General features: G+C 48.0%; 2 protein-coding genes across 5 annotated transcripts; one reads left to right on the plus strand and one right to left on the minus strand.

Annotated features, from left to right (window-relative positions):
* Nucleotides 1-8,680: 8,680 nt before the first annotated feature.
* On the minus strand, nt 8,681-19,782 carry CLN3 (CLN3 lysosomal/endosomal transmembrane protein, battenin). Of its 4 annotated transcripts, none has more exons than XM_061207905.1 (16): nt 19,549-19,782; nt 19,238-19,360; nt 19,035-19,137; nt 16,525-16,621; nt 15,641-15,712; nt 15,122-15,228; nt 14,926-15,011; nt 14,222-14,294; nt 13,993-14,136; nt 13,058-13,170; nt 12,138-12,184; nt 11,988-12,056; nt 11,838-11,893; nt 11,606-11,699; nt 9,165-9,305; nt 8,681-9,058 (listed from the first exon to the last, which is right to left on the minus strand). In XM_061207905.1, the coding sequence occupies exons 2-16, from the start codon at nt 19,281-19,283 to the stop codon at nt 8,939-8,941; spliced, it is 1,368 nt and encodes a 455-aa protein (XP_061063888.1). In that variant the 5' UTR covers nt 19,284-19,360; nt 19,549-19,782; the 3' UTR covers nt 8,681-8,938. The 4 variants fall into 4 exon arrangements, with proteins under 4 accessions (XP_061063888.1, XP_061063889.1, XP_061063890.1 ...); XM_061207906.1 differs by having other exon boundaries at nt 19,035-19,113; nt 19,549-19,780; XM_061207907.1 differs by having other exon boundaries at nt 15,149-15,228; nt 19,035-19,113; nt 19,549-19,779.
* A 1,510-nt stretch (nt 19,783-21,292) lies between these two features.
* Nucleotides 21,293-25,558, plus strand: APOBR (apolipoprotein B receptor). Its single transcript, XM_061208939.1, has 4 exons — nt 21,293-21,349; nt 21,690-24,356; nt 24,448-24,710; nt 24,801-25,558. Exons 1-4 carry the CDS (start codon nt 21,293-21,295, stop codon nt 24,868-24,870), a joined length of 3,057 nt encoding a protein of 1,018 aa, XP_061064922.1. The 3' UTR covers nt 24,871-25,558.
* Nucleotides 25,559-25,717: the final 159 nt, after the last annotated feature.

Here is a 25,717-nt window from a genome sequence, read left to right on the forward strand (position 1 = left end):
GGTTCGTTTTTGTTTTTAAAGAAAAAATTTAAATACATTTGGGACATCCTAGTTAAATGAACAAGGTTCACTGGACATCCACAAATATCTTTAAAGCACCTACCATGTTCCAGGCCCTTTCATGTGATCGTCTCTCTTTAGCTGAAAATAATACTTGTACATGATTAAAAATATAAATGATACAAAAGAATATACAGGGGGGAAAAAATCTCCTTTCCACCCCAATCTCCAGTTCCTTAGCTTCTCTCCCTAGGGGCAAATATAATGATCAGTTTATAGCATAATCTTCCCGATGTCTCTCTCTGTATTTAGATATAGATACATAAAAGGATACAGATATATGGGTGTATGTATACGTGTAAGAATTGTATAAAGATCTATCTATCTATCTCTTGGATGTCTACATGTGATATTGGATATCTATCTCTGTCTATATATCCTTATCTATATAATTCTTATACATGAACATACATACATATATCTATATCCTTTTATGTACCTATATCTAGATACAGAAAGACAGGTCGACAGATCTATCGATAACTATTTATCTGTCTATCTATAACCATCTGTCTGTCTACCTAGAGAGATGGGATGACATGATTTCTTACACAAATCATGTCATATTTTATGTGCTCTTCTACGTCTTATTTCATTATTCATATATCTTGCAGCTCATTCTTTAATGCTTATGGATCTCTCCTTTTTTTAAAATAAATTTATTTATTTATTTTTATTTTTGGCCGCGTTGGGTCTTCGTTGCGGTGCGCAGGCTTCTCATTGGGTGGCTTCTCTTGTTGCATAGCACGGGCTCTAGGCGCGTGGGCTTCAGTAGTTGTGGCACTCGGGCTCAGTAGTTGTGGCTCGTGGGCTCTAGAGCACAGGCTCAGTAGTTGTGGCGCACAGGCTTAGTTGCTCTGCGGCATGTGGGATCTTCCCAGACCAGGGCTCGAACCTGTGTCCCCTGCATTGGCAGGCGGATTCTTAACCACTGCGCCACCAGGGAAGCCCTCTCATTCTTTTTTTAAATTTTATTTTTAATTGAAATATAGTTCATTTACAATGTTTCAGGTATACAGCAAAGTGATTTAGTTATACATGTATATATAAACAGGTATTCTTTTTCAGATTCCTTTCCACTATAGGTTATTACAAGACATTGAATATAGTCCCCTGTGCTATACACTAGGTCCTTGTTGATTATCTATTTTATATACAGTAGTGTGTATCTATTAATTCCAAATTCCAAATTTATCCCTCTTCCCTTCTCATTCTTTTTAATGGCAGACTATCGTATCATTATATATCATGAAATATAAAATATGTTCCTATTGATGAATACCTCTTTTAAATCTTCACAACAACCCTGTAAGGCAGATATTATTGTCCCAACCCGTTTTTTTTTTTTTTTTTTTTTTGCCATATGTCACTGTTTGTGGGATCTTAGTTCCTTGACCAGGGATCGAACCCAGGCCCCCTGCAGTGGAAGCACGGAGCCTTAACCACTGGACTGCCAGGGAATTCCTTGGCCCTCCTAAGAGGCCAAGTGACTTGCCCAGGATTACACTGCTAGCCTGTATTTTAACCCAAATATTATTTCACAGCCATCTGAACTATTGGGAGGTTTGCTGTTTTAGAGCTAGACGCTAACAATGTTTGAGTTGCCACAACTTGGTCTTATGAAGAAGATGGATGCGAGTGAGGACAGCAAAGTAAAAAAAACCCCGAGGATGTCTTCCTTTGTGAGTATAACTAGGTTCTGTAACTGGAGCCAAGCAGAACATGGGTGTTTTTAACAGATGAATTTTGTTAATGCCTAGATTTTGATGAGGTCCTTAATGGTTCCAGAGCAAGAAGCACACCCTGGAGGAACTTTTGATCAGTCTGGCATCTCCAGTTCATTGTGGGCGTCACATGACCCTAAGCAAATTGCTTCTCTCCCAGTGCCTGTAATAATGTAACCAGCAAGCAGAAAGGTGATAATCATTACTGGCAATTGAATAGCAATTTCAAATGCATAAAGGCATGTAAAACTCATAACAAACTTGTAGGTAGGCAGGAAAAGCAGCTATTACTAACCTCATTTTACAAATGAGAAAACTAAGACTCTGAAAGAGCAGGAAATGGTTAAGCTAGTGACAGAGTGAGGTCCTCTGATTTAGAAGCCACAGTAGACTCTTCTGAATGTATAATTTTATTTTCTAATACTGACCACAGTGGAATAAATCATAATTTGGAAGGGGAGTGGACTGAGAGGAGGCAGAGAACAGAGCATGGGGTAGGGAAGGAGGTGGTGCTGACTCCTCATTGGGACTAAATCCTGGGTACCATGCCCTCTCTTACTCAACTCCAGCCACTGAGGCCTCAGCTCAGGCAGTCCCAATGCCCCACTTTTAAAACAAATATCTTGAAACATTTTATGAAATTAATAGATAATATAAACTTCTGACACACACTATTTTATTTTACTTTGTGTGTGTTTTATTTTCCCAAATAGCCACCAAGCTCCTTGAAGACAAGGATAGTATCTTGTATGTCTTAGTAGCCCTCTCAGTGCATTTCCCACAGTATGTGTTCAATAATGTGTTCTTTTCATTATTATTATTGAAAGACAATAATAATAATAAATATTGAAGACGTATACAGCTGAGTGCACCAACTGTTTTGACTTCTACCGTAATCAATTAGTTTTGCCTTTTCTTGAGTTTCATGTAAAAAGTAGAATTATAAGGTATGTCCTCTTTAGTGTTTGGCTACTTTCAGAAGCCGGTAAGATTCATCCATGTTGTTACATAAACTGAAAGTTCCTTCTTTTTTGATTGCTGAATAGTCTTCAATTGCATGACTGTGTCACAATGTATTAATTCTCCTGTTGATCTGGGCTCTTTCCAGTCTTGGGCTATTGTGAATAAAGCTTTTATCAACATCTTGATACGAGTCTTTTTGTGGACATAAATACTTATCCTCTTCGGTGGGATAGCTGAGTCATTGAGTAAGTGTACTTTCAGCTTCAGTAAATACTGCTGTGCTCTAAGTATATTTATAAAGGAAAAATAGGAAAAAAATTTTATTGAAAATATGCATTTAAATATGTAAATGTTGAGACGTGATTTCCCTAGAAGATATAAAGAAATAGAGATTTGCACCTATTTGCAATGACATAGTTTGGATTTATGAAACGACGATTATTATATGAACAAACGTTGAATTTTTTTCTTCATATTTGATATTTTGAAATAAGTATGTGTATATATACTTAGCATTTTTATATGTACTTAGAATCACAGTGAATGAGACACTGGGTGTTGCCTTTAGCGAGGGGATTTTCCAAATACAGCAAAAAGCTCTTGGTAAATGTTCAAACAAAACGAAGTGCAGTCTTCCTTCAATGAACATGATAGTTGAAATCCTGGAAAATTCACGTATATTCAAACCAAGCAAGATATACTTTGGGTTCACATGTAAAATGGAATTAGATGTCTGGGTTGCGGGGAGACACTAAAAAGCCACTCAGGCGTAGGAAAATTACTCTTCACACAGGACCATGTTGTGCATGGCAGGATGGCTAGGCCCTCACCCTCTAAAGGGCTCTGCTCCATTTACAGTGAGATTCAAAACCCCACAAACTTCCAGAATGAGGATAGGGGGCAATACCACCCCATTGAGTACCACTGTTCAAGACCTGCTCTGTAAGAACAACCATCTGTGGCTTATTATATTTAACCTAATTAATTAATATTAAATGAAATTAAAAGTTCAGTTTCTCAGTCATACTAACCACATATTAACTGCTTAAAAACCACATGTAGCAAAAAGTACCCACACAGAAAAGCCCAGATCCAGACTGTTTCACTAGTTAATTCCCCAAATATTTAAAGAATTAACACCAGTTCTTCACAAACTCATCACAAAAAATAGAAGAGGGAACACTTCCCAACTCATTCTCTGAGGCCTGCATTGCCTGGATATCAAAACCAGACAAAAATGACACGAGAAAAGAAAATTACAGACCAATTTCTCTTACGAATAGAGGCATAAAAATCCTCAGCAAAATACTAGAAAATCTAATACATAGACCGTGACCAAGTGGGATTTATCAGAAATGCAAAGTCAGCTTTACATATGAAAATGAATATTAATTTGCTAATACACCATATCAATAGAATAAAGGACAAAAACCACACGATCATCTCAATAGATGAAAAAAAAAGCAGTTGACAATATTGAAAACCCCTTCATGATCAAAACACCTAACAAACTAGGAATAGAAGGGAACTTCCTCAATATGATAAAGGGCATCCACAAAAAATCCACAGCTAATATCATACTTAATGATGAAAGACTAAAAGCTTTTTCCCTAATATCAGGAACAAGACAAAAATGTCTACTTCTATTTGAATGTTGAAGAATGTTGCCACTTCTATCTAATGTTGTAATGGAGGCTCTAGTCGAGGCAATTAGGCCAGAAAGTGAAATAAAAAGCATCCAGATTAGAAAGGTTTGCAGAGGACATAATCTTGTATATAGAAAATCCTAAGGAATCTACAGAAACCTATTTGAACTAATAACAAGTTCAGCAGAGTTGGAGCGTAAAAGATCAATAGACAAAAATCTATTGTATTTCTAGACACTTGTAATGAAGAATCCAAAAAGGAAATTAGGAAAGTAATTCCATGTACAAAAGCACCAAAAAGAATAAAATACTTACGCATAAATTTAACAAAAGAGGTTCAAATATATACGATGAAAACTACAAAGCACTGTTGAAAGAAAATAAAGATCTAAATAAGCAGAAAGACATCCTATGTTCATGGATCATAAATTAGCGCTTTCACTGCTGTGACCTATGTTCAATCCCTGGATGGGGAACCAAGATCCCACAAGCTGAGTGGTGTAGCCAAAAAAAAAAAAAGTTGTTTTTTTTTTTAATTCCACGTGTAAGTGAAATCATATAGTATTTGTCCTTCTCTATCTGACTTATTTCACTTACTATAATGCCTTCAAGCTTCATCCATGTAGTTGCAAATGGTAGAATTTCCTAATTTTTAACAGCTGAATAATATTCCATTGTGTATGTGTGTGTGTATATATATATATATATATATATATATATATATATATATATATATATATACACCACAACTTCTTCATCCATTCATCCATCAATGGACACTTAGGTTGTTTCCATGTCTTGGTTATTGTAAATAATGCCGCTATGTACATAGGGGTGCAGATATCTTTTCAAATTAGTGTTTTTGTTTCCTTTGGATATATTTGCAGAAGTGGAATTTCTGCATCATATGGTAGTTCTTTTAATTTTTTGAGGATCTTCTATACTGTTTTCCATAGTGGCTGTGCAAATTTACAATCCCACCAACAGTGCCCAAGTGTTCCCTTTTCTATACATCCATGCCAGCATTTGTTACCTCTGGTCTTTTTGATGATGGCTATTCTAAGAGGCGTGAGGTGACATCTCATTGTGGTTTTGATTTGCATTTCCCTAATGACTAGTTTTTTTTTTTTTGGCCACGCCACTCAGCTTGCGGGATATCAGTTCCCCGACCAGGGATTGAACCCAGGCACAGCAGTGAAAGCCCCGAATCCTAACCACTAGGCCACCAAGGAACTCCCATGACTAGTGCTGTTGAGCATCTTTTCAAGTACCTGTTGGCCTGTTGGCCTTTCGTATTTCTTTGGAGAAACATCTATTCAGTTCCTTTGCCCATTTTTAAATTGGATTATTTCCTTTTTTTGCTATTGGATTGTATGATTTCTTTATATATTTTTGATATGAACCCAGCAATCTGTACTTTTTTAAAAATTTTATTTATTTTATTAATTTATTTTTGGCTGCACTGGGTCTTCGTTGCTACGCGCGGGCTTTCTCTAGTTGCAGTGAGTAGGGGCTACTCTTCATTGTGGTGCACGGGCTTCTCATTGCGGTTGCTTCTTTGTTGCGGAGCACGGGCTCTAGGTACGCGGGCTCAGTATTTGTGGCTTGCAGGCTCAGTAGTTGTGGTGCAAGGGCTTAGTTGCTCCACGGCATGTGGGATCTTCCCGGACTAGGGCTTGAACCCGTGTCCCCTGCATTGGCAGGCAGATTCTCAACCACTGCACCACCAGGGAAGTTCCAGCAATCTGTACTTTAACAAGCCCTCTGGTGCACACTAAAGTTTGAGAACCACTGGCATAAGGCAATGTAAAAGGTAAAGGCAGGATTCAAACCATAGCATGATCTAAGCTAACATATACTGAGTGCTATGGTTTCCCAGGAGCTCGTGTAATTTCCACAACCACCTTATGCTGTGTTGATACTATTGTTATTCCCATTTGACACGTCAAGAAATTAAGGTGCAGAGAGATGGAGAGATTTGCGTAAGATCATAGAGCTACTGAATAGTGGAGTTGGGACCCCAAAACCAGGTTTCTCCACCTCCAAAGCCCATGCTATCAAGCACTGTGTCAGCATTTCCCCTGAGTGTGGGCCACAAGCATCACTGGTAGAGATGAGGTAGTCTCAGCGGGTACCTGAATGTTCATTTTACACTCTAACAGCTATGTATTTTTTTTTTTTAATTATTTTATTTATTTATTTATTTATTTATTTATGGCTGTGTTGGGTCCCCGTTTCTGCACGAGGGCCTTCTCTAGTTGCGGCAAGTGGGGGCCACTCTTCATCGCGGTACGCGGGCCTCTCATTATCGTGGCCTCTCCCGTTGCAGAGCACAGGCTCCAGACGCGCAGGCTCAGTAATTGTGGCTCACGGGCCCAGCCGCTCCGCGGCACGTGGGATCTTCCCAGACCAGGGCTCGAACCCGTGTCCCCTGCATTGGCAGGCAGACTCTCAACCACCGCGCCACCAGGGAAGCCCCCAGCTATGTATTTTTAAAAAATATTTATTTATTTGGCTGCGCCAGGTCTTAGTTGTGGCCCGCAGGATCTAGTTCCGTGATCAGGGATCTAGCCTGGACCCCCTGCGATGGGAGCTCAGAGTGTTAACCACTGGACCACCAGGGAAGTCCTATGTATTTATTTTAATGTGTCATAGAAAATATATATATAACTAGCATTCCAAGCTCATGATTTCAATAGTAACATCGTTTCCCTTTAAAATGAGTGAATTTTATTAAAAATTAGTTGCTTTAATGAAAAGTATTTATTTGGCCATACTGTGAGGCTTGTGGGAACTTAGTTCCCTGACCAGGGATTGAACCCAGGCCCTCAGCAGTGAGAGTGCTATGTCCTAACCACTGGACCACCAGGAAATTCCCTTTAATGAAAAAAAAATTTTTTTTTTTAGCTGCACCACATGGGATCTTAATTCCCCGACGGAACCCGTGCCCCCTGCAGTGGACACAGAGTCCTAACCACTGGACCGCCAAGGGAATTCCCAAAAAATCTTAATAAATGTACTGTTATGCACAGATATCGCAAATATGGTAGAGACGGTAACAGTGAAGTATGGGAAATACTGCTAAGCCAACCTCAGTTACTTTAAAAATATATAACGATTTGTGCATTTTACTGTATATAAATAGTACCTTATTTTTTAAATTTTATTTATTTATTTATTTATTTATTTTTGGCTGTGTTGGGTCTTCGTTGCTGCGTGCGGGATTTCTCTAGTTGTGGCGAGCGGGGGCTACTCTTCGTTGCAGTGCATGGGCTTCTCATTGCGGTGGCTTCTCTTGTTGCGGAGCACAGGCTCTAGGTGCGTGGGCTCAGTAGTTGTGGCTCACGGGCACTAGAGTGCAGGCTCAGTAGTTGTGGCACACGGGCATAGTTGCTCTGCGGCATGTGGGATCTTCCTGGATCAGGGCTCGAACCTGTGTCCCCTGCATTGGCAGATGGATTCTTAACAACTGTGCCACCAGGCAAGTCCCCCTACAAGTCAGGGAAGTCCCCCTACAAGTCCTTTTTTAAGGTACTGTTGGGACCTCCCACATGCCGTGGAGCAGCTAAGCCTGTGCGCCAGAACTACTGAAGCCCGCATGCCCTAGAGCCCACGAACCACAACTACTGAGCCCGTGTGCTGCAACTACTGAAGCCCGAGCGCCTAGAGCCCATGCACCGCAACAAGAGAAGCCACCACAATGAGAAGCCCTCGCACCACAACGAAGAGTAGCCCCCACTCGCCACAACTAGAGAAAGCCTGCGCGTGCAGCAATGAAGACCCAACGCAGCCAAAAATAAATAAATTTTTTAAAAAAAGGGGACTTGTAAAATAGACTGGATTCTAGGTAAAAATGTGCATGCTGAAGCATTAAGAGGGAGTTGTATTGCAGTCAACCTCCTACTTTGAAATGCATCACAAAACTAAGTTGAACTAAGGAAAGGATAGATTTGCATGGAAGGTTGGCTACATGACAAAGCAACTAGAACAAAACATTCATTGTAGAACCCAGGTGGTACATACATCAGTACTCATTGTGTAAGTTCTTTCAACTTCTCTGTAGGTTTGGAAACTTACATGTTGGGAAAAAAATGCATACAGATTGTCCCACACAGTGAATGAATGAGTAAATGAATAAAGGAGTTAACAAATAAGCAAAGCCTCAAAGACTAGACAATTTGCTGAAAGACTTTCTTTACAGGCTCCTGTATATATTCCAAAGTGAGCTTACTGCTTTTATAATAGAAGAAAATGTTTTTTCAGAGAGAAATATGGCACAAGAGTCAATTGATAAAACAGGCATTTATTCTGAAGGCATAATGCCAAGAAATTCCCCGAAAGCAGCTTGGGAGTGGAAGAAAACTGCTGCCCCTCCATCAAAGGGGAACAGGACCTCAGCACTTTTCTACATCCCAGCCGTGTAGCGATGGCTGGGGGCAGAGCTCATGGGTGGGCTCTGGGCTGTGGGCCTGGGGTCGGTCCGACCTGCCCGCCTGTCAGTGTGGGCCCAGGTCAGTGTGTCCTATGTTCCAAGGAGTCAGAGTGTCAGGAGAACTGGCAGAGGAAGTCGTGCAGAGGCAGGGCCAGGAGCCCTGACAGCGAGATCCCCAAGGTGTCGGAGATACAGGCGGTTGCCATGGCAAACTCCCGGTGCTCACTGCTGGTCTGGGGAGGGTGGGGAGCAGGCGTGAGGCTTCAGTCCTAGCTACCCCTGCCTGGCACTTTCCCAGAGAGGCCACCCACCCACAGCCCTCGACCAGCTGGTGCTGACCTCCAGGGCAATGTTGTGAAAGGTGTTCACGTAGGCCGCGCCCCCCAGGAGTCCCTCATACAGAATGATCAGGAAGACAAGGTAGATGCTCGGCAGGAAGCTCAGCCACACGTCCGCCAGCAGGAAGGCCAGGTTGAGGCACTGTGGGTGCAGGTGGAGGGGAGGGCTGAGCCTGGGACCAGAGGTGGGCAGGAAGGGAGGTGCCATCCCGTCCAGCGGGCCCCAGTTCTGAGAGAAGCTGATGAGGGTGAGGGCTGACAGGCCTGGATCAAATCCCAACACCCAGCTGGCCTACCAGACCCTGGGATCTGGGGTAGGCCTTCTCCCTACCGCATCCCAGCATCCTAGACCTTGGGGGTCTCCTCCCTTTGCCCATGTCACTCCTACCGCCTGCGATGCTATCCCACCTTCCCCCACTTGGGCTCTCCTAGTCACCACTGTTCACAGCTCAGCTTGGATCAGGGTCACTCTCACTCCTATGATCTCATTCCTCTTCCCAAAGTCTCCCTGAATGGAGAGGTTCCCCTCTATTTTACCAAACTGAGGCTATGGTGAGACCAGAGGTTCTCAACTAGGCGTGACTTTGCTGCCTAGGGGACATTTGGCAACATCTGGAGATGTTCCTGGTTGTTACAACTGGGAAGGGAGGGTGTTACGGGCATGTAGTGGGCAGAGGCCAGGGATGCTGCTCAACATCCTACAGCTCACAGGACAGCTTCACAACAAAGAAGGATCCAGCCCGAAATGCAATAACGCCAAGGCTGAGAAACCGTGGCTTAGATGTTCCCACGCCTTCTAAGAAGGCTCGCTGACCCCACCCAAGGGTGTAGGTCCCTTTCTCTGTGCCCCAGTCCTTCAGGGGATCCCACTGTCCCAGTCCTCAGCGCACAGGGTTGCCTCCCCAGTGTGTAGGCCACCCCAGTGGTTCACATGCTTAACATACACACAGATCACTTGTGGATCTTGTTACCTACACAGGCCTTGCCCTCAGAGGTTCTAATTCAGGAAGAGTGAGGTGGGCTCAGAGATCTGCATTTAAAAGAACACACCCTGGTAATACTAATATGACCCTAGAAACACTGCAGATGCTTTCATCTGGAGCATTAGGCCAGACACTTTCTGTAATGGCATTAAATGATTATAAGCCGCTAATTCTATGAAGCAGCCTTGGTTAAAATTATAGCTAAAATCATAAGCTACACATTTCAGTGGCATCTAATGAAGAACCCTGAGTTAAGAATTGTTGATACAGGGACTTCCCTGGCGGTCCAGTGGTTAAGACTCCGTGCTTCCACTGCAGGGGCACGGGTTTCGATCCCCGGTCAGGGGACTAAGAACCCAAATGCCCCGCGGTGCAGTCAAAAAAAAAAAAGAATTGTTGATACAATCTGGGACTTGGCGGGTACAAAGCCCTGGGGTGGCAGTCCTGCTCAGACAAATAAGGAAGAAAGTTAGAGGATATTTGCCTGCTGTTGACATAACATTAAAGTGTAATTTACCCTAATTCACTATATTGTTATCACTGAATTGAGTTAAAATTATTAAAAAGGGCAAAGAACTTTCCTGTAAGAGTTGAAGCTTTATTTTAAAGGCAATTTTTTATATGCCCTTCTGGTCCCAAGATTATGGCCCAGAGGGATATTAGAGTCACGGAGAATAATTTGGAGGTTGCCAATGACTTGTTTTAAAGTGTTTTCAAGTCTGACCACGGAGAACTCTGACATTTAGAAACAAGTAAGAAGACATGAATGTTTAAAATCATGTTTTCTTTCCAAAAAAAAAAGAGTTGAAGGTTTTTTTAATAGTTACCTTCAGTGGCTGTAGACATGGGACAATGAAACATGAATGCTGGTTACATAAAACTCCTTTTGTTAGACTGTTGCAGGTATTTCCGTTCATTTAAAGCTTAATCACTTACATGACCTTTGCCATGAATTTGCTCACCAGCCTTGAGATAAATAACCTGTTGACTACAATGTCACTGATTCTATTGTAATTAACCATCCAGGATAAAAGAACTGGACATTATCCTATCATTGGAAACATTATTTGAAAGCCTGCCTCTCTGCATGAGGCTTGGGCAAATAATTAAATAAGTGCTTCTAGCTGATTAAGACACAATACAAATTCTTGTTCTTTCATTCTTCGCATTTCTATTTCTTACAACCATGCCTGATTTATACATGAGGAAACTGAGGCTCAGATGAGTTCAGGGACCTGCCCTAAATCCCGCAGCTACTGAGTACAGAAGCTGGGATCTGCACCCAGGTTCGCCTGGCTCCTGAGGCCACTCATTTTACACAGAGCCCTGCTGGCCTCCGTTCCCCGTGTTTAGAACATGATGGTATGCAATCAATAACCCCTGCTGAGGGAGGAAAGCATGGGGCCTAGGCAAGCTGTGAGCCAAGGCAGGCGGAGAGTGAGGGCCAGGGGCTCAGTACCTGTAGCAAGGCCAGGGCCCATGTGTGGCGGATGCGACAGCAGCGGAGAGAGGAGCGGGAGGCAAAGACGCCGGCCTGGTACAGCATCTGGTACCTTCAAGGGGGCAGGGAGTAAGAGGAAGCCCCTCCGGTGCCTACTCGGCAGGGCAGCCCCTCCCAACCCCAGTCCTTATCATCAAAGTCCCGCCCCCCAGCCCACCGACGTGCTGCCACCCACCCTCAATCTTCTCACCAGCGGTATTGCTGAGCGTGACTCAGGAACATGTTCCGGAAGAAGAGGAGTTCAAACTGCAGCAAAGACCAGACGGGGGAGATGGACGGGGATGTGTGGGTCCCCACCCTCATCACTATTTCCACACCCCTCCCGGCAGCCCTCACTCACGAGTCCCTGGTTGATGAAATACTCAGCAAAGTAAACCAGCACCAAGGGGACGATGTAGCGCAGCAGGCCCTGGAAGGGTCAGGAGACATAAGCGGGAGGCTGGGAGATGAACACTGGCCGCAGAGGACACGCCAGAGCCACTGTCCGTACCTTAAACACGGTCCACCTTTCCTGAAGGGACAGGTGTGAGCTGGAGCCTGCAGGGGGGCAGGGAGAGAAAGGCAGGTGAGGTCGGCACACTGACTCAGAAAAGGGGTGCTGGTGTGCAAGAATCAGCCAGCCAACACAACAGTGTGAATGCACATACGCCACTGGACTGTACAATTAAAAATGGTTAAATTGGTAAACTTCATGGTATGGATACTTTACCATGATTAAAAAAAAAAAAGTAACTAGATGAGACTTCTTCATGGCTCTTGTACAACTTGATGGCGGTACACCCCTACCCCAGCCACAGTGGGCCCTTCTTTCTGTTTTTGAACACCCAAGCTCATTCCCACCACAGGGCCTTAGCACTTAGCTGTTCCCTCTACCTGGAACCTGTTCACCTGGATGTGCACAGGGCTGACTCCTTGTCATTCATATTTCAGCCCAACGAGATGTCCTCAAAAAGGCCTTCACTGACCACCTTCTCTAAATAGAACCCCTTTCCTCACCCCATCTGTCATTTCTTGCTTTTTTTTTTTTTTTTGGCCGCACTGCATGGCATGTGGGATCTTAGTTCTCCAACCAGGGATCAAACCCGTGCCCCCTGCAGTGGAAGCGCAGAGTCCTAACCACTGGACCACCAGGGAAGTCCCCCCATCTGTCATTTCTAAGCACATCACTCTGTTATGTTCTTCTAGTACTTATCAATGTGTGAAAACAATGTGCTTCCAATTCAGTTATTTGTTTATGAATGGTACAACACATAGTCAGTACTCAGTGAGTATTTCTTGAGTAGATGAATGTGATTGGCTCTCACCATAACCAGCACGCCTATCCACTTCCTCTTCTGACTGCCCACAGTAGAGAGGAAAAGGCTGAAACTCAGACAAAGTGACCACTCTGACGGTCACTGTGTCTCCTACCTGGCTTCGACTCTGGGGCCTCGCTGTTTATCAGGGGCTGCCGGGCTGCCGTGTCTGCCTCCCCTTCCCCTCCAGGGTCCTGGGGCCCAGGAGACGTGAGCAACAAGAAATAGCTAGAAGTGGGCAGAATGAAAAGAAGATTGAAGAGCCTCTGTCGGGCTGGAAAGGTCACTTCTTCCCAGGGCAGCCCCCCTCATTCCTCCTCTCCGCCAAGGCCCTCGATCCCCCGCCAGAGAACTCCAACTGCGCAAAAATGCTTCTTTCTCTGGAACTGAAATGTATCTTCTTGTTGTTTCTAATCCATGGGCCCTCGTTTTGACTCCTGGCTCACACCAAGCGTGTCAGCCCTGTTTTCTTGTTGTTTTTCTAATAATCACTCTAGCTACCATTTATCACGTGTTCATTTTGTGCTAGGCCAGAAGTTTCCAAAGTTTGGTCACTTATGTTTTGCCTTCATGGTATTTGCCATATCCACATTCCCTCTGTGTATAATATTTTTTATTTAATATTTCCCTTTCAATTGATTCACTTTTTCTACGTGGCCTTATCCTAAGTGATAATCTGTGAAATCACAGGTTTGGTCGACCAATTGGAACTTTTCCTAATTCACATGAAAATACACACAAAATGAACAGAGTCTATCCTTGTCCCCTCATTGTGGGAACCACATTGTAATGAATGCTTCACGCATGTCACCGCACGGGGAAGCAAGGAAAGCCACCACTATTTGAAATATGGGAAAACTGAGGGTCAGAGACGTAAAGTAACTCGTCCCATACAACACAGTTAACAAGTGGCAGCTCCAGGACTCAAACTCGGGCCTATCGGAGTCCAGAATCCACATCCCCCCACATGGCTGTAGGGATCTGAAGATTGGGATCGTGATCAAGTTCTCTCTCCTTGAATCCCTCTTCCTCCCAGCCCAGGCCGCTTACCTGGCCAGCAGCAGTGCGGGTATACCCAGCATGGACAGCAGGGTGTGCTGGGGAGAGAGGCCAGCCTGGGTGAGGCCCAGGTAGGACAGTGCCCCCAGCAGCCCTGCTCCCCCAGTACCTGAGGACCACCAGGAGATCACAGCCCTGAGAAGGAGAACACAGTAGCACTAAGAAGGACCAAAGCCAGCAGTGGGACCCCCTCCCCTCACTCCCTGCTCTGCCTGCTTACCTGGGGTAGAAGGCGGTGAGTGCAAGGAAGGTGACCTCCCCCAGACCTGAAGAGATGCTAGCCAAGACCACACCTGGGGAAGGACAAGCATGGCCATACCTACCTAGCCTTTCCCCAATAGCCTCAATCCCCTAAGGGGTGTGGCCACAGCCTCCTCTGCATCCGCAGAGTGGGGCTAAAAACAGATCCCTTGGATAGGCTGGGCTCCAGATCTGAATTAGAACCAACCCCTTCCTCTGAATGTCCTCTCATAGGGAATGGTACCTCCATCCGCCCAGTTATCAAATCAGGAGTAAGAACTCATTCTTTTTTTTTTTGGCCACGCTGCGAGGCTTGTGGGATCTTAGTTCCCCAACCAGAGACTGACCCCAGGCCACGGCAGTGAAAGCACCGAGTCCTAACCACTGGACCACCAGGGAATTCCCAAGAACTCATCCTTGATGCCTCCTCCACCTCCATCACAGACGCTTGGTGACTCCGCTCATCTTGATCTCCAACTAATCTGTCCGTTTCCTCCCATCTTCCCCACCGCCTACCCCTCCAAATCGACCTCATCTCCCTTCCCCTATTGTGACAGTCTTAGCATGCTTCTCAGGGGTTACAAAAATAATCCCTCTCCCCTGGGAAGCTGGGGAGATTACCCCCACCAATGCTCTGTTGTAGTTCCTTGGAACCCCCCACCTGACACAAAACCTCACACTCACCACACAGGCTGATTCCCACCGAATGAGAAAAGGCAACCAGGATGAAGCTTCCAGCAGCACAAATCCCACTGGTGAGCACCCGGGGGCTGAAGGGAGATACGGGCCGGGGGGGATGGTCAGCTGCCATTCTCAGCTCCCCAGCCCTCCCGCCACCTCCTCTGCTCTCCCAGCCTCCCCACTCTCAGATCCCACCTGCCTTTCCTCCCGCCACCTCCACCCAGACCTGTAGGGCAGCAGATGAAGGCCAAGAGGAGCCAGCAATTTGATGACGAGGGTGGGAAGGATGTCTGCCAGGAGCACCGCCTGGGACCGGAGAACAGAGTAAGACCCCAGACCTTCCCAGGGACAACCCTCCCAACCAAGTGGCCAAGAAAAGATAGAAACCAGCCCATTAGACCTGCTACAAACACAGGCTCTGAAGTCACACAGATCTGAGTTCCAGTCCCAGGTCTGCCGCTCCTTAGCTGTGGGTCAAGGTATTCACATTCTCTGAGCTTCAGTCTCCTTATTTGGAAAACGGGGATGATTACAGAGCCTAACTCACAGTACTGTTGTATGGATTCAATAAGCTAATATATGCTGCACACAGAAAGGGCTCAGTAAATGGCAGTCTTAATCAGTAGAGTCATGATAGTACCAGCTGGGTGCTGAGGGGGTGTGGGTGGGGTCTATAGACCCAGAGTAAGGGTAAAGGGAGGACCAGATGGGTACTCACAGCTGTGGAGACAGAATTGCAGTCAAATCGAGATGAGCTATTATGGGAGGTGGGTGTTGGGTCTGGGTCCACCTGATGGGAGACAAGAAAATCTTTCACCCAGGGAGGCAGGAGGGCAGACAAACAGGGCCAGGCTCCATTCCCAGCTCTGCTCTAACTTGAAGGATGGCCTTGGGTCAGCACTGGCTTCTTAAGACCTCAGTTTCTCTACGTGCACAAGGGGGAAGGGGAGGTTTCCATAGAAGTCTCAAACTAATGGTCCACACGCAAAAGATGGCCTTGTAAGTGGACTTTATTTGGGTAACACACTCGGGAACTTTCATTTAAAAACTTTGGGTTTCCAGAAAAATCTGTTCTTGGACCAAATTCCCTGTTGGACCTGCAAGGTGGTAGCTGTTCCCCTTGGGGCTGCATCCTCCAGCTCATCATAGACAAGAGGTTCTCGACCAGAGATGATTATACCCTTCAGGGAACATCTGGCAACGTCTGGAGACATTCTTGGTTGTCACAACGGGAGGGTGAGGGATATGCTATTGTCATCCAGTGGGTAGAGGCCAGAGATGCTGCTAAACATCCTACAATGCACAGGAAAGTCACACAACAAAAAATTATCCAGCCCAAAACATCAACAGTGCTGGGGTTAAAAAACCATGGCTTAGACCATAGTCCCACCTGGCCAACGTTTGAGTTTGCAATTGCTTTACAAGAACAAATTGATTCTTAAAGACCCTTCCTGTTCTGAGGTCTGGGAACTTTAGCCATCTTGCCCCACCCCTTAGCCACCTCATTCCATGAATTTTTCAAGTGGGTTTCTGCCCAAGTGTGAGTCCCTCATCTTCCCATAGGGACTAAACATGGTGGTGGTGGTAGAGAGGGTCACTTACATGGCTCTGGTTCCCAGGTGCTCTCTGGTGACTGAGGATGTCGTGGGCAGCGCTGAGCATCACCACGTAAGAGAAGTTGTTGCAGAGGCCCAGGAGCCTGGAGTGAGCAGGACAGATCCCCCACCCCCCAGTTTTATTGAGATATAATTGACATAGAAGAATAGACATATAATTATATACAATCTATCCACAGTCCTAGCACCAAACCTCCCCCTTTCCTGTGCCTTCTTTTATCTCTATCGCCAGACCCCATCCCCACTTAGTGCGAAGGTTAGAAATACAGGCTTTGGGACAACAAACTTAGGTTCATATCTAATCTCTGAGACTCTCCCAGGAAGAGAAGGAAGTTATCCTTGATGACTCTCTCCTCCAAGCTCCCACCATGATTCAGTTCCCGGGGTATTTCTCATCCACTGATCCACTGTCTCTGACTGTGGTATGGTAGAAAGATCCTGGGGGCTTGAAACCCAAAGGACTATGTTCAGGTCCCAAGTCTGCCACTTCCTACTTGAGTGGCCTCAGTCTACTTATGTGTAAAATGGGGATCCAAATTTCTCTCCTGACTATCTCACAGAGTGCTGTAGGGACCAAAACAAGATGATACCCTTTATGATCCATGAAGGATCTGGTTCACTTATTCTCATCTCCCAGAGCTGCCATCAGTGATGGGAAGGGAACAGGGCCCAGCACCAGGATATCATGTGTCCTTTTCACAAGCCTCTGAAGTGGTACTGCTGCTCTTCCCATTTTACTGCTGAGAAACTGAGGCTCAGAGAGAGAGCCTCACTTCCACCCCAATCTGTTACCCAAGTCCTTGATGTTTAGGTTAGGGCTAGAAGTATTTCCCAAAGCTCAGTATTCGAATGATTTTAGGAGGTAGATGGATGACTTTTAAAAGGTAGTGATGCATTTATTTAAACGTGCATTAGGAAAATACTGGCTTTCTGTCCAGAGTAGTGATTTATAGTTTTTTTTTTAAAAAGTACATGTATTTACAAATTTAAAGGCTGAATTGGATCTCCAAAATATACAAGCAGCTCATACAGCTCAATATCAAAAAAACAAAAAACCCAATCCAAAAATGGGCAGAAGACCTAAATAGACATTTCTCCAGAGAAGACATACAGATGGCTCAAACACATGAAACGATGCTCAACATCACTAATTATTAGAGAAATGCAAATCAAAACTACAGTGAGGTATCACCTCACACCGGTCAGAATGGCCATCATCAAAAAATCTACAAACAGTAAATGCTGGAGAGGGTGTGGAGAAAAGGGAACCCTCATACCCTGTTGGTGGGAGTGTAAATTGATACAGCCACTATGTAAAACAGTATGGAGTTTCCTTAAAAAACTAAAAATGGAACTACCATATGACCCAGCAATCCCACTACTGGGCATATACCCAGAGAAGACTATAATTCAAAAAAACACATGCACCCCAATGTTCATAGCAGCACTATTTACAACAGCCAGGACATGGAAGCTACCTAAATGTCCATCAATGGAGGAATGGATAAAGAAAATGTGGTACATAATTACAATGGAATATTACCCAGCCATAAAAAGGAATGAAATTGGGTCATTTGTAGAGATGTGGATGGACCTAGAAAGTGTCATACAGAGTGAAGTAAGTCAGAAAGAGAAAAGCAAGTATCGTATAATAACGCATGTATATGGGATCTAGAAAAATGGTATAGGTGACCTTATTTGCAAAGCAGAAATAGAGACGTAGACGTAGAGAACAAATGTATGGATACCAAGGGGGAAAGGGGTGGGGAGGCAGGAATTGGGAGACTGGGATTGACACATATACATTATTGATACTATGTATAAAATAGACAACAGATGGGAACATACTGTATAGCACAAGGAACTCTACCTAATGCACTGTGGTAACCTAAATGGGAGGGAAGTCCGAAAGGGAGGGGATATCTGTATGTGTATGGCTGATTCATTTTGTTGTGCAGTGGAGGCTAACACCACATAGTAAAGCAACCATACTCCAATAAAAATTAATAAAATAAAATAAAGTCCTCACAACATGGCAAGACACCTGCTGTTATCCCATTTTACAGATGAGGAAACGAAAATTCAGAGAAACTAAAATCAAGAAGATAACCGATGACATTGAGATTTGTCTAGAAATTAAATGATTTGTTACTGATATTCATCTCAGAAATGGTCACACAGAAAATTTCAGAGACACGAATTCTGAATTTGAATAGATATTATTTTCATGAAAAAATAAAATAAAGGCTGAGTTGGTTGGAGTAAAAACATGAAGAAAATATCCCTACAGGTCATATGAGAAGCTGGCCAAAAGGTGAAGGTGATAAGGGAATGAGTGAAATTTGGGAAATTTACACATGGCCTCAGGGCAAACTAAGCGGTTCAGTAAATATTTTGTGGATTCAGCTCCTTTTTGGAAGCTCAACTCTCTTTTCTCACCCCTCTTGTTGCTTCCCTCTTCCCACCCTACTTTTATTTCTTCAGGCCGCTACTCACCAGAAGCCCACCGCGTTCTTCCAATGGCCGCCCTGACGGTCCTGCGGCGGGGGCCTAGGTGCCGGATCGGCCTCCTCTCCTGGAAGGGGGAAAAGAAGAGGGCCTGACCCCCACCCCACTCTCAGGTGCACGATGGGCCAACGGGCGTTCTCCCGGGACCGAGGAAGTCAATCCCGTGAGGGTGGGCAGGAATGAATACTCACCCTCCGAATCCGAAAGGCGCCGCCGAGAGCCCGCACAGCCTCCCATGGCATCAAGTTCAGGTCCCCCGAGGGGTCCAAAGTCAGCGAGAGTTCAGAGTTGGCTCCGATGAGGCGGATGAGGGTCTACGACAGGCGAGAGGGATCAACGCCCCATTGCCGGTCCCAGCTCCGGCTTCTCCGCTGCACTGGCGCCCCCACGAGCCACGGCCCTAACCCCAGGCTCCACCTCGCGCCCTCGTACGCCCCCCCACGCCCCACCCGTCGGACTCTGCCCCCGCCCCCTCTAAAGCAGGGGGCCCTGCAGCCTGTACCTTTAAGAGCACCTAAACATTCCGCACCCAGGAATGACGGGTCACGTGACAGCACCAGTGTGTCCCTCATCACGTGCTTGAAGGTCCTCACCACTTCCGGGTCTTTTCTCGATCTTCTCTTTAGACCTTCCCAGCTTCGGGGCGGGGGACTGAGAGAGGCTGCGAGAACCCTGGAACCACCGGTTTAAAACTGGGGTGGGTAGGATCAGCAAGAAGAACCATGACGTTAGCTGGGGACGCCCAAGGCCGTGACCTACCGTACCAGCACTAATCATGGCTGCCAGTGGCTTCAGATCCTCTGCAACTCCCGGAAATAAATATGGCCACCTGCCTAGCGGGTACTGTTTCTGGATGACAACAAAGGCAGCCAGCTTCAGGTCATTCTTATTTCTATCTGTTGCCTTTAGATTGCTTTAGAAACTGCAAATAAAGATAACACCCACCTAAAAAGATTTCATGAATTGTCTGTTGGCAGTATCCAAGGTGGTTAAGAGAGCCCTTTTCTCAAATTACCTTAGAACCAAAGTAGTAGTTCAACCCTAGTTTTACAGATGAGAAAACAAAAAAGGAAAGTTACTGATGAACATACAACGTTAGACCTAAAGGTGACCTTAGAGACTCGGCAATAAGAAATAGAGCACCGGAGGCAGGGGTGCTGGCTGAGCTGGCTGCTGCAGGATTCCTGCCTGCATTAAGGGTGCTTAGACCAGATGATTCTAAGGCCCAAGATTCTGATTCTGTGATCTCATCTAGTTCCTCTAATTGGAAATTTGGAAAGTGAGGCTCAGGGAGGGGACCCAAGGAAGAGGTGTCGATTAAGGTCACTTCACAAAGTCCCAGATAAGCAGCGATTATTCTCTTACCTTCCTCTAGGTGGTAAAGCAACATCCTGAATTTTCTTCATCACGTCTTTCCCCTGCTAATCTCTCTTGTGGGCTTCCAACAGTCAGTGCCCACCTCTCCCAGCTCTTTCTCACCACCAGGCCCTCAGACTGCTGTTTGAAATGTACCCCCTTTGGTCTGCTTCCCAGATCACTCAACCAATGAAAAATGGGGTCCTACTACCCATGCAGGGCTCTAGAAATTCAGCAACATGTCATACATGGCCTCCACCTTCAAGGAACTCAAAGGAGGGTAGGAGGTAGACGTGAATAACCACAGTACAAAGTTTAGCCAAGTTTCGTTTCACGAGAATGACTACAGGTGAGGGAATGGGCATTGGAGCCACCAATCCAGCCCCTTCTTCCTCTTGGGCAAGCATTAATGACCCTGAAATGAGAAGCCAGAGCTCTTACCAGCCCCCTCCTCACTCCTACTCCTTGTCCCCAGGCAAAACAGGAACCACAAACCCCAGCTTCCTCTCACAGAGAGGCTGTGGCTTTGAGGGGAGACGGAAACGGCTGAGGTGTAAATACAAGACCTGAGTCACTTGAGCTGCAGTTGCCACATGCCCCCTCCCCCCTCCCCAATTCTGAGGTCTCCTGCTCCTGCTTTTTCCTTTGGATCCTCCTCCCTTGCCCTTTAGCTCCGAATGTACACCACCTGAGTCCCCTGTGTGATATACACCCACTTCCCAGCCTGGGCTGGAAGCAGCTGTGGGCATTGCAGAAGGTGGGCAGGGCTCGGGGTGGGGATGCGTCAGGGAGAGACAGGGGAAGAGGAAGTGTCTTGGGTCCTGGGGAAGACTGGCTTGGTGGGTGGGGACAATCATTGTCAGCTTTCTGGACACACAGAGACAGACGGGATGGATTTCCTCCGGCTACATCTCCCTGGGCTGCATCAGGCCTTGAGGGGGGCACTGGTGAGAGGGGCAAAGAGAGGCCAGAGATTTTCACCCTGCTCCCTGGGGCCTCACCTTCCTTTCTCCCTTTGAGCTTCTCCTCAGACTCAAGATTCCTTCCCCAGGATCAGACAGACTGCTAGCCCGATCTTCTCTGGATTTCAATCCCCTCATCTCCACAAACACATCCACACACCTCTAATCTAGGCTCTTTCCTGCTCCTTCTGCAGATCCTGTCCCCCTCCTCCTCCTAGATCCTAGAACCCCTCTTCCTTCTCCCGAGTCCCTCTGGCCCAGGGCCCCGAGGGAGAGGGCTGGGCGTCCCCTTAATACCTTTGTCCCCATCCCTCTTTTCTTCTAGGAGTCTTTCAGCACCTTTGTCTCCTACCTTATGGGAGATGATGTCCCCACTGCAGAGAAGAGGGAGGCGTGTGCAGCTGAGGAACTGGGGGAGGTGGCTGCAAGAAGGCTTGGGGGGAAGGTAGAGGAGGAAGCCCAGGAGGCCGTGGAGGGCCTTGGAGGCAGCCAAAGCAAGGGGGATGAAGGGCTGAGAGGGCCTGGAGAGGCTGGAAGATGCCAGGAGGAAAGCTCAGCTACAGAACAGACCTGGGGTGGGGGAGAAGGCAGCTCCCATGGGTCTCAAGCAGATAGGCAGGACACTGGGGCCTGGGAGGCAGCCATGGCCACTAGATGCCAGCATTCAAGTATCCCCCTGGAGCCCAGAAAGAAGTCTGAGGCAGGGTCTGAGGCTGGTCGAGACAGGAGTAGCCAAGCCCAGGAGAGTCAGCAGCCCGATGAGCAGGAAGTGAAGAGAGAGGAGACACTGAGAACCTGGGAACGGGAGGAGGAGGAGGAAGAGGTCAGGGCAACAGAGCCAGGGGTGGCTGGAGGGGCGGAGTCAGAGGGGACCTGGCACAAGGAGCTTGAGCGGAAGGTGAGTGTTGATGGGCAAAAGGTGGCAGAGGACAGAAAGGAGTCAGAGCAGGGGGTTGATGAGACAGCTGCAGAGGAGATCCAGGGGCCTGGGGCCAAAGGGGCTGGGAGGGAAGAAGAGGTGGTAGTGGTAAGGGGTGGCCAAAGCACAAGGGCACAGGGGACACAGGAGCCAGGGGCAGAATCTGAGGACAGGGAAACCTCAGGCAGGGAGGAGGCTGACCTCCCAGGGGTTGGGGAGACTGAACACGGGGCAGTCCCAAGAGAAAGGATTCCAGAGGGTACTGGGAGAGTCTGGGCCCTAGAGGAGACCTCCAAGCGAGACCAGGAGGAGGAGGAGGTGGACGAGAATAGAGAGGCTGAAGTGAGCCTGTTCCCCAAACAGACCCAGGCCCTGGGAACTGAGAGAGTGGAAGAAGCGGCCAAGGACCAGGCAGCAGGGAGGGAAGCTGAGGAAGGTCAGGAGTCAGAGGCGGAGGGAAGGGAGGGCTTTGAGGGCCAGGCAGATCAGGCTGAGGAAGAGGCTGTGGAGAGGCAAGACTCAGAGATCAGGGCTGCTCAGACCAGTCTCAAGGAGGTGGTGCAGGCAGAGGAGGCCGAGGAGCAGCAGAAGAGTTGCTGGGCTGCAGAGGCTGAGCTGCTCCAGGACAAAGTAGCAAATGAGGCTGAAGGTGATGTTGACTTGGAGGCAACCCCAGAGGCCAGGCCCAAGAAGGAGTTCAGCAGGGAGAGGGGTGAGGAAGAGGCTCAGACCAGGGGAGAAGCACTGGAGGTGGGGTGGGGTGGCCTTGAGCACAGGGTCACTGAAGGCCAAGAACCTGAGCTGGTGGGAGGCCCCCAGACCCCCACAGAGCAACCTGAGGAAGGGCAGGTATGTAAGGAAGAGCTCTGGAGCATTCCAGCCCTGAGCAGAGAGGAGACAGACAGGAGCCTGGAGGAATATCCTGGGAACGTGGGGTATGTAGAACCTAACAGCTCTGTGGCTGAAGCCTGGGAAGACAGAGGAAGGGATGTGGAGACAGGGAACACCCAGGAGGAAAAAGCAGATGCTGAAGAGGGGAAGGAGGAGGCTACAGGAGGCCAGGCACCGGTGGCTGAGGCTGAAGGAGGCCGAGAGTCTGCACGACCAGAGGTCCCAGAGGCAGGCGGGGAGTGGATGAAAGTAAAGGAAGCCTGGCATGAAGCAGAGGAGGGGGAGGCCCCTGGAGCAGAGAACCAGGAGCTGGGTGGAAGGCAGGGAGCAGAAGCAGGGACCGTCCAGTCATTGGGAGAGTCAGAGGCCACAGAAACCAAGGAGGAGGAGGTGGAGGCCGCCGTGCCCTGGGGGGCAGACAGAACATCCAGGAGAGGCTGGAGGCTGGAGGCGGAGGCTCCGAGTCTCCAGGACAGCGACGACATGGAGACAAATTCTTTGGCTACTGAGATCGTGGAGGATAAGGCAGCTCTGGATGGAAGGGCTCCTGGGACTGGGGACAGGCCCAGCAGAGAGGCTGAGGAAGCATTCGGGAGAGACTGGGATTCAGAAGGGAGAGAGGAAGCCGGCGGAGGTGAGGACCTGGTAGAGGCTGCAGAGGGGGAGAAAACAGGTGGGCAGGAGTTTGGCCTGGAGGGCTCAGCAGAGGAGGAGGTGCCTGGCAGAGGTGGCCAAGCAGAGGCTTCTGAAGCCACTAGGGAGGGTGAGCCCCGGGGAGAGCAGGCTGAGGTGGAGGAATCCGCAGTAGCAGAAGGAAGCTGGGGGATGGATGGCGTTACCTCGGGCTCCCAGGTGGTGAGGGTAGAGGGCCTCCCAGGAGGGCACACACTGGGGGAAGAAGAGGCTGGAGGATGGCAAGCGAGGGAGCAGGGGCAAAGCAGTGAGGGGCAGCATGGGGACAAGCACCCCGAGGGAGAGGCACAAAGGCCCCTTGAGGTGGAGGATATCGAGGTGACTGGAGACCAAAAGGCAGAGGCCGAGGAGATGGATCCAGAAGGCCTGGAGGACGTCCAGGGCCAAGAGGACCAGTCAACCAACCAGGACCCTGCAGAGGCTGAGCCTAGTCCATGCGGGGAGGCCACCGGGAGCGCCAGAGGGGATGCTCACAGCAGCTGGAGTGAGGTGAGGGCTCCAGGTAGGGTCCCGGGCTGGACAGAGCAGAGTCTCGAAGCTGAAGCCGGCCCCGTGGTACCCCGTGCCCTCTTCCCCGTAGGCCCTGCTGCCTGGGTCTTGCCTGGATGTCTCTGTCCCGAGGAGCCGAGTACTCCTTTCCCGCAGCTCCTCGCAGCGCCGCTCCCGGCCCTCCTTCCGACGGACCCCCGCCCCTGAGCAACCGGAGGAGCCTCCCAGCCCCCCACCGGAGGGAGAGCTGGTAGCCCCCGAACAGAGACTTCTCGAGCCAGAGCACCCCCCAGAACCAAGCTCCTCCAGCCCTGAAGGGACTCCATTGCCAGCCAGAAGGCCCCTGGGACAGAGGTAAGCACAGGGTGAGGTGACCGGCCTGGGATGGGGAGGAGGCTGACAGCATCTGGACACCAGCTCCCACGGCCTGTCTTCCGTCTGCAGGTTTGGCCTGGCACACCCTGGCATGATGCAGGAGCTGCGAGCCAGGCTGGGCCAGCCAAAGCCCCAGTGACTGGGACGTGAGGCTCGGAAGGCTGGGTTGAACCCTGCTCAGCCTGACTCCCTCTGCCACTTTGGACGGATCCTTTCCACCCTCTGGGCCTTAGTTTCTTGATGTGTCATTCACGGAGCAGACAGAACCAGATGTCTGCGAGAACCATGAACTTAAGGAGTCTGACTCTCCAATGTGGCTGGTGGACCACTGCCCCGCTGGGGTCACCTCTCTCTGATGGCCTGCCTTGCCTACCTCCCCAACCTGTCTCAGCTGCTTGGAGGACTGAGCGAGGACAGAGACAGTTCTCCCCACAGCCTTCCCTCTCTACTGCGCCCACTCCTTGACCCCCCCTTCCATTCTCAACCCCCCACCAGGCCCTGGAGAGCTGTGTAGGACTAACGCAAACCTCTGGGGCTGAAGCCGGCCTTGAGGAAAAGGTCAGGAGGGCCAGTGGCGCTCCATTTGCAATCAAAGAGAAGCAGACCAGCTGCCTTGAGCCTCCAAAATGGGAGCTCCGTCTCGGAACTCTGCTGGTTACTACGGCAGCCACCAGCTGAACAAGCCAGAGTCGGGGAAGGTGGGCCAGGAACCCCAAAAATGTAAGATCAGAGAGGAGTCCAGGGTAACCAGAAGCTGCAGACAGACTCTGTTCCAGGGCCCCTTTGCATGTCAGGCACCCCTTCTCTGAAAAGAAGCCGAGGCAGAGAGAGGGTGAGAGTGCTTTATTAGGCACCCAGCGTGGCAGCCTAGTCTGAGGATGACTAGCAGGTCCCCGAAACAATAAATAAACCATTTTTCTAAACAATAAATAAATATCTAAGAAATAAATATCTGGCAAGGACTGGAGGGGCCTTAAGTTATTGGA

Source organism: Eubalaena glacialis, chromosome 13 (assembly GCF_028564815.1).
Source record: "Eubalaena glacialis isolate mEubGla1 chromosome 13, mEubGla1.1.hap2.+ XY, whole genome shotgun sequence".
Classification (NCBI taxonomy): domain Eukaryota; kingdom Metazoa; phylum Chordata; class Mammalia; order Artiodactyla; family Balaenidae; genus Eubalaena; species Eubalaena glacialis.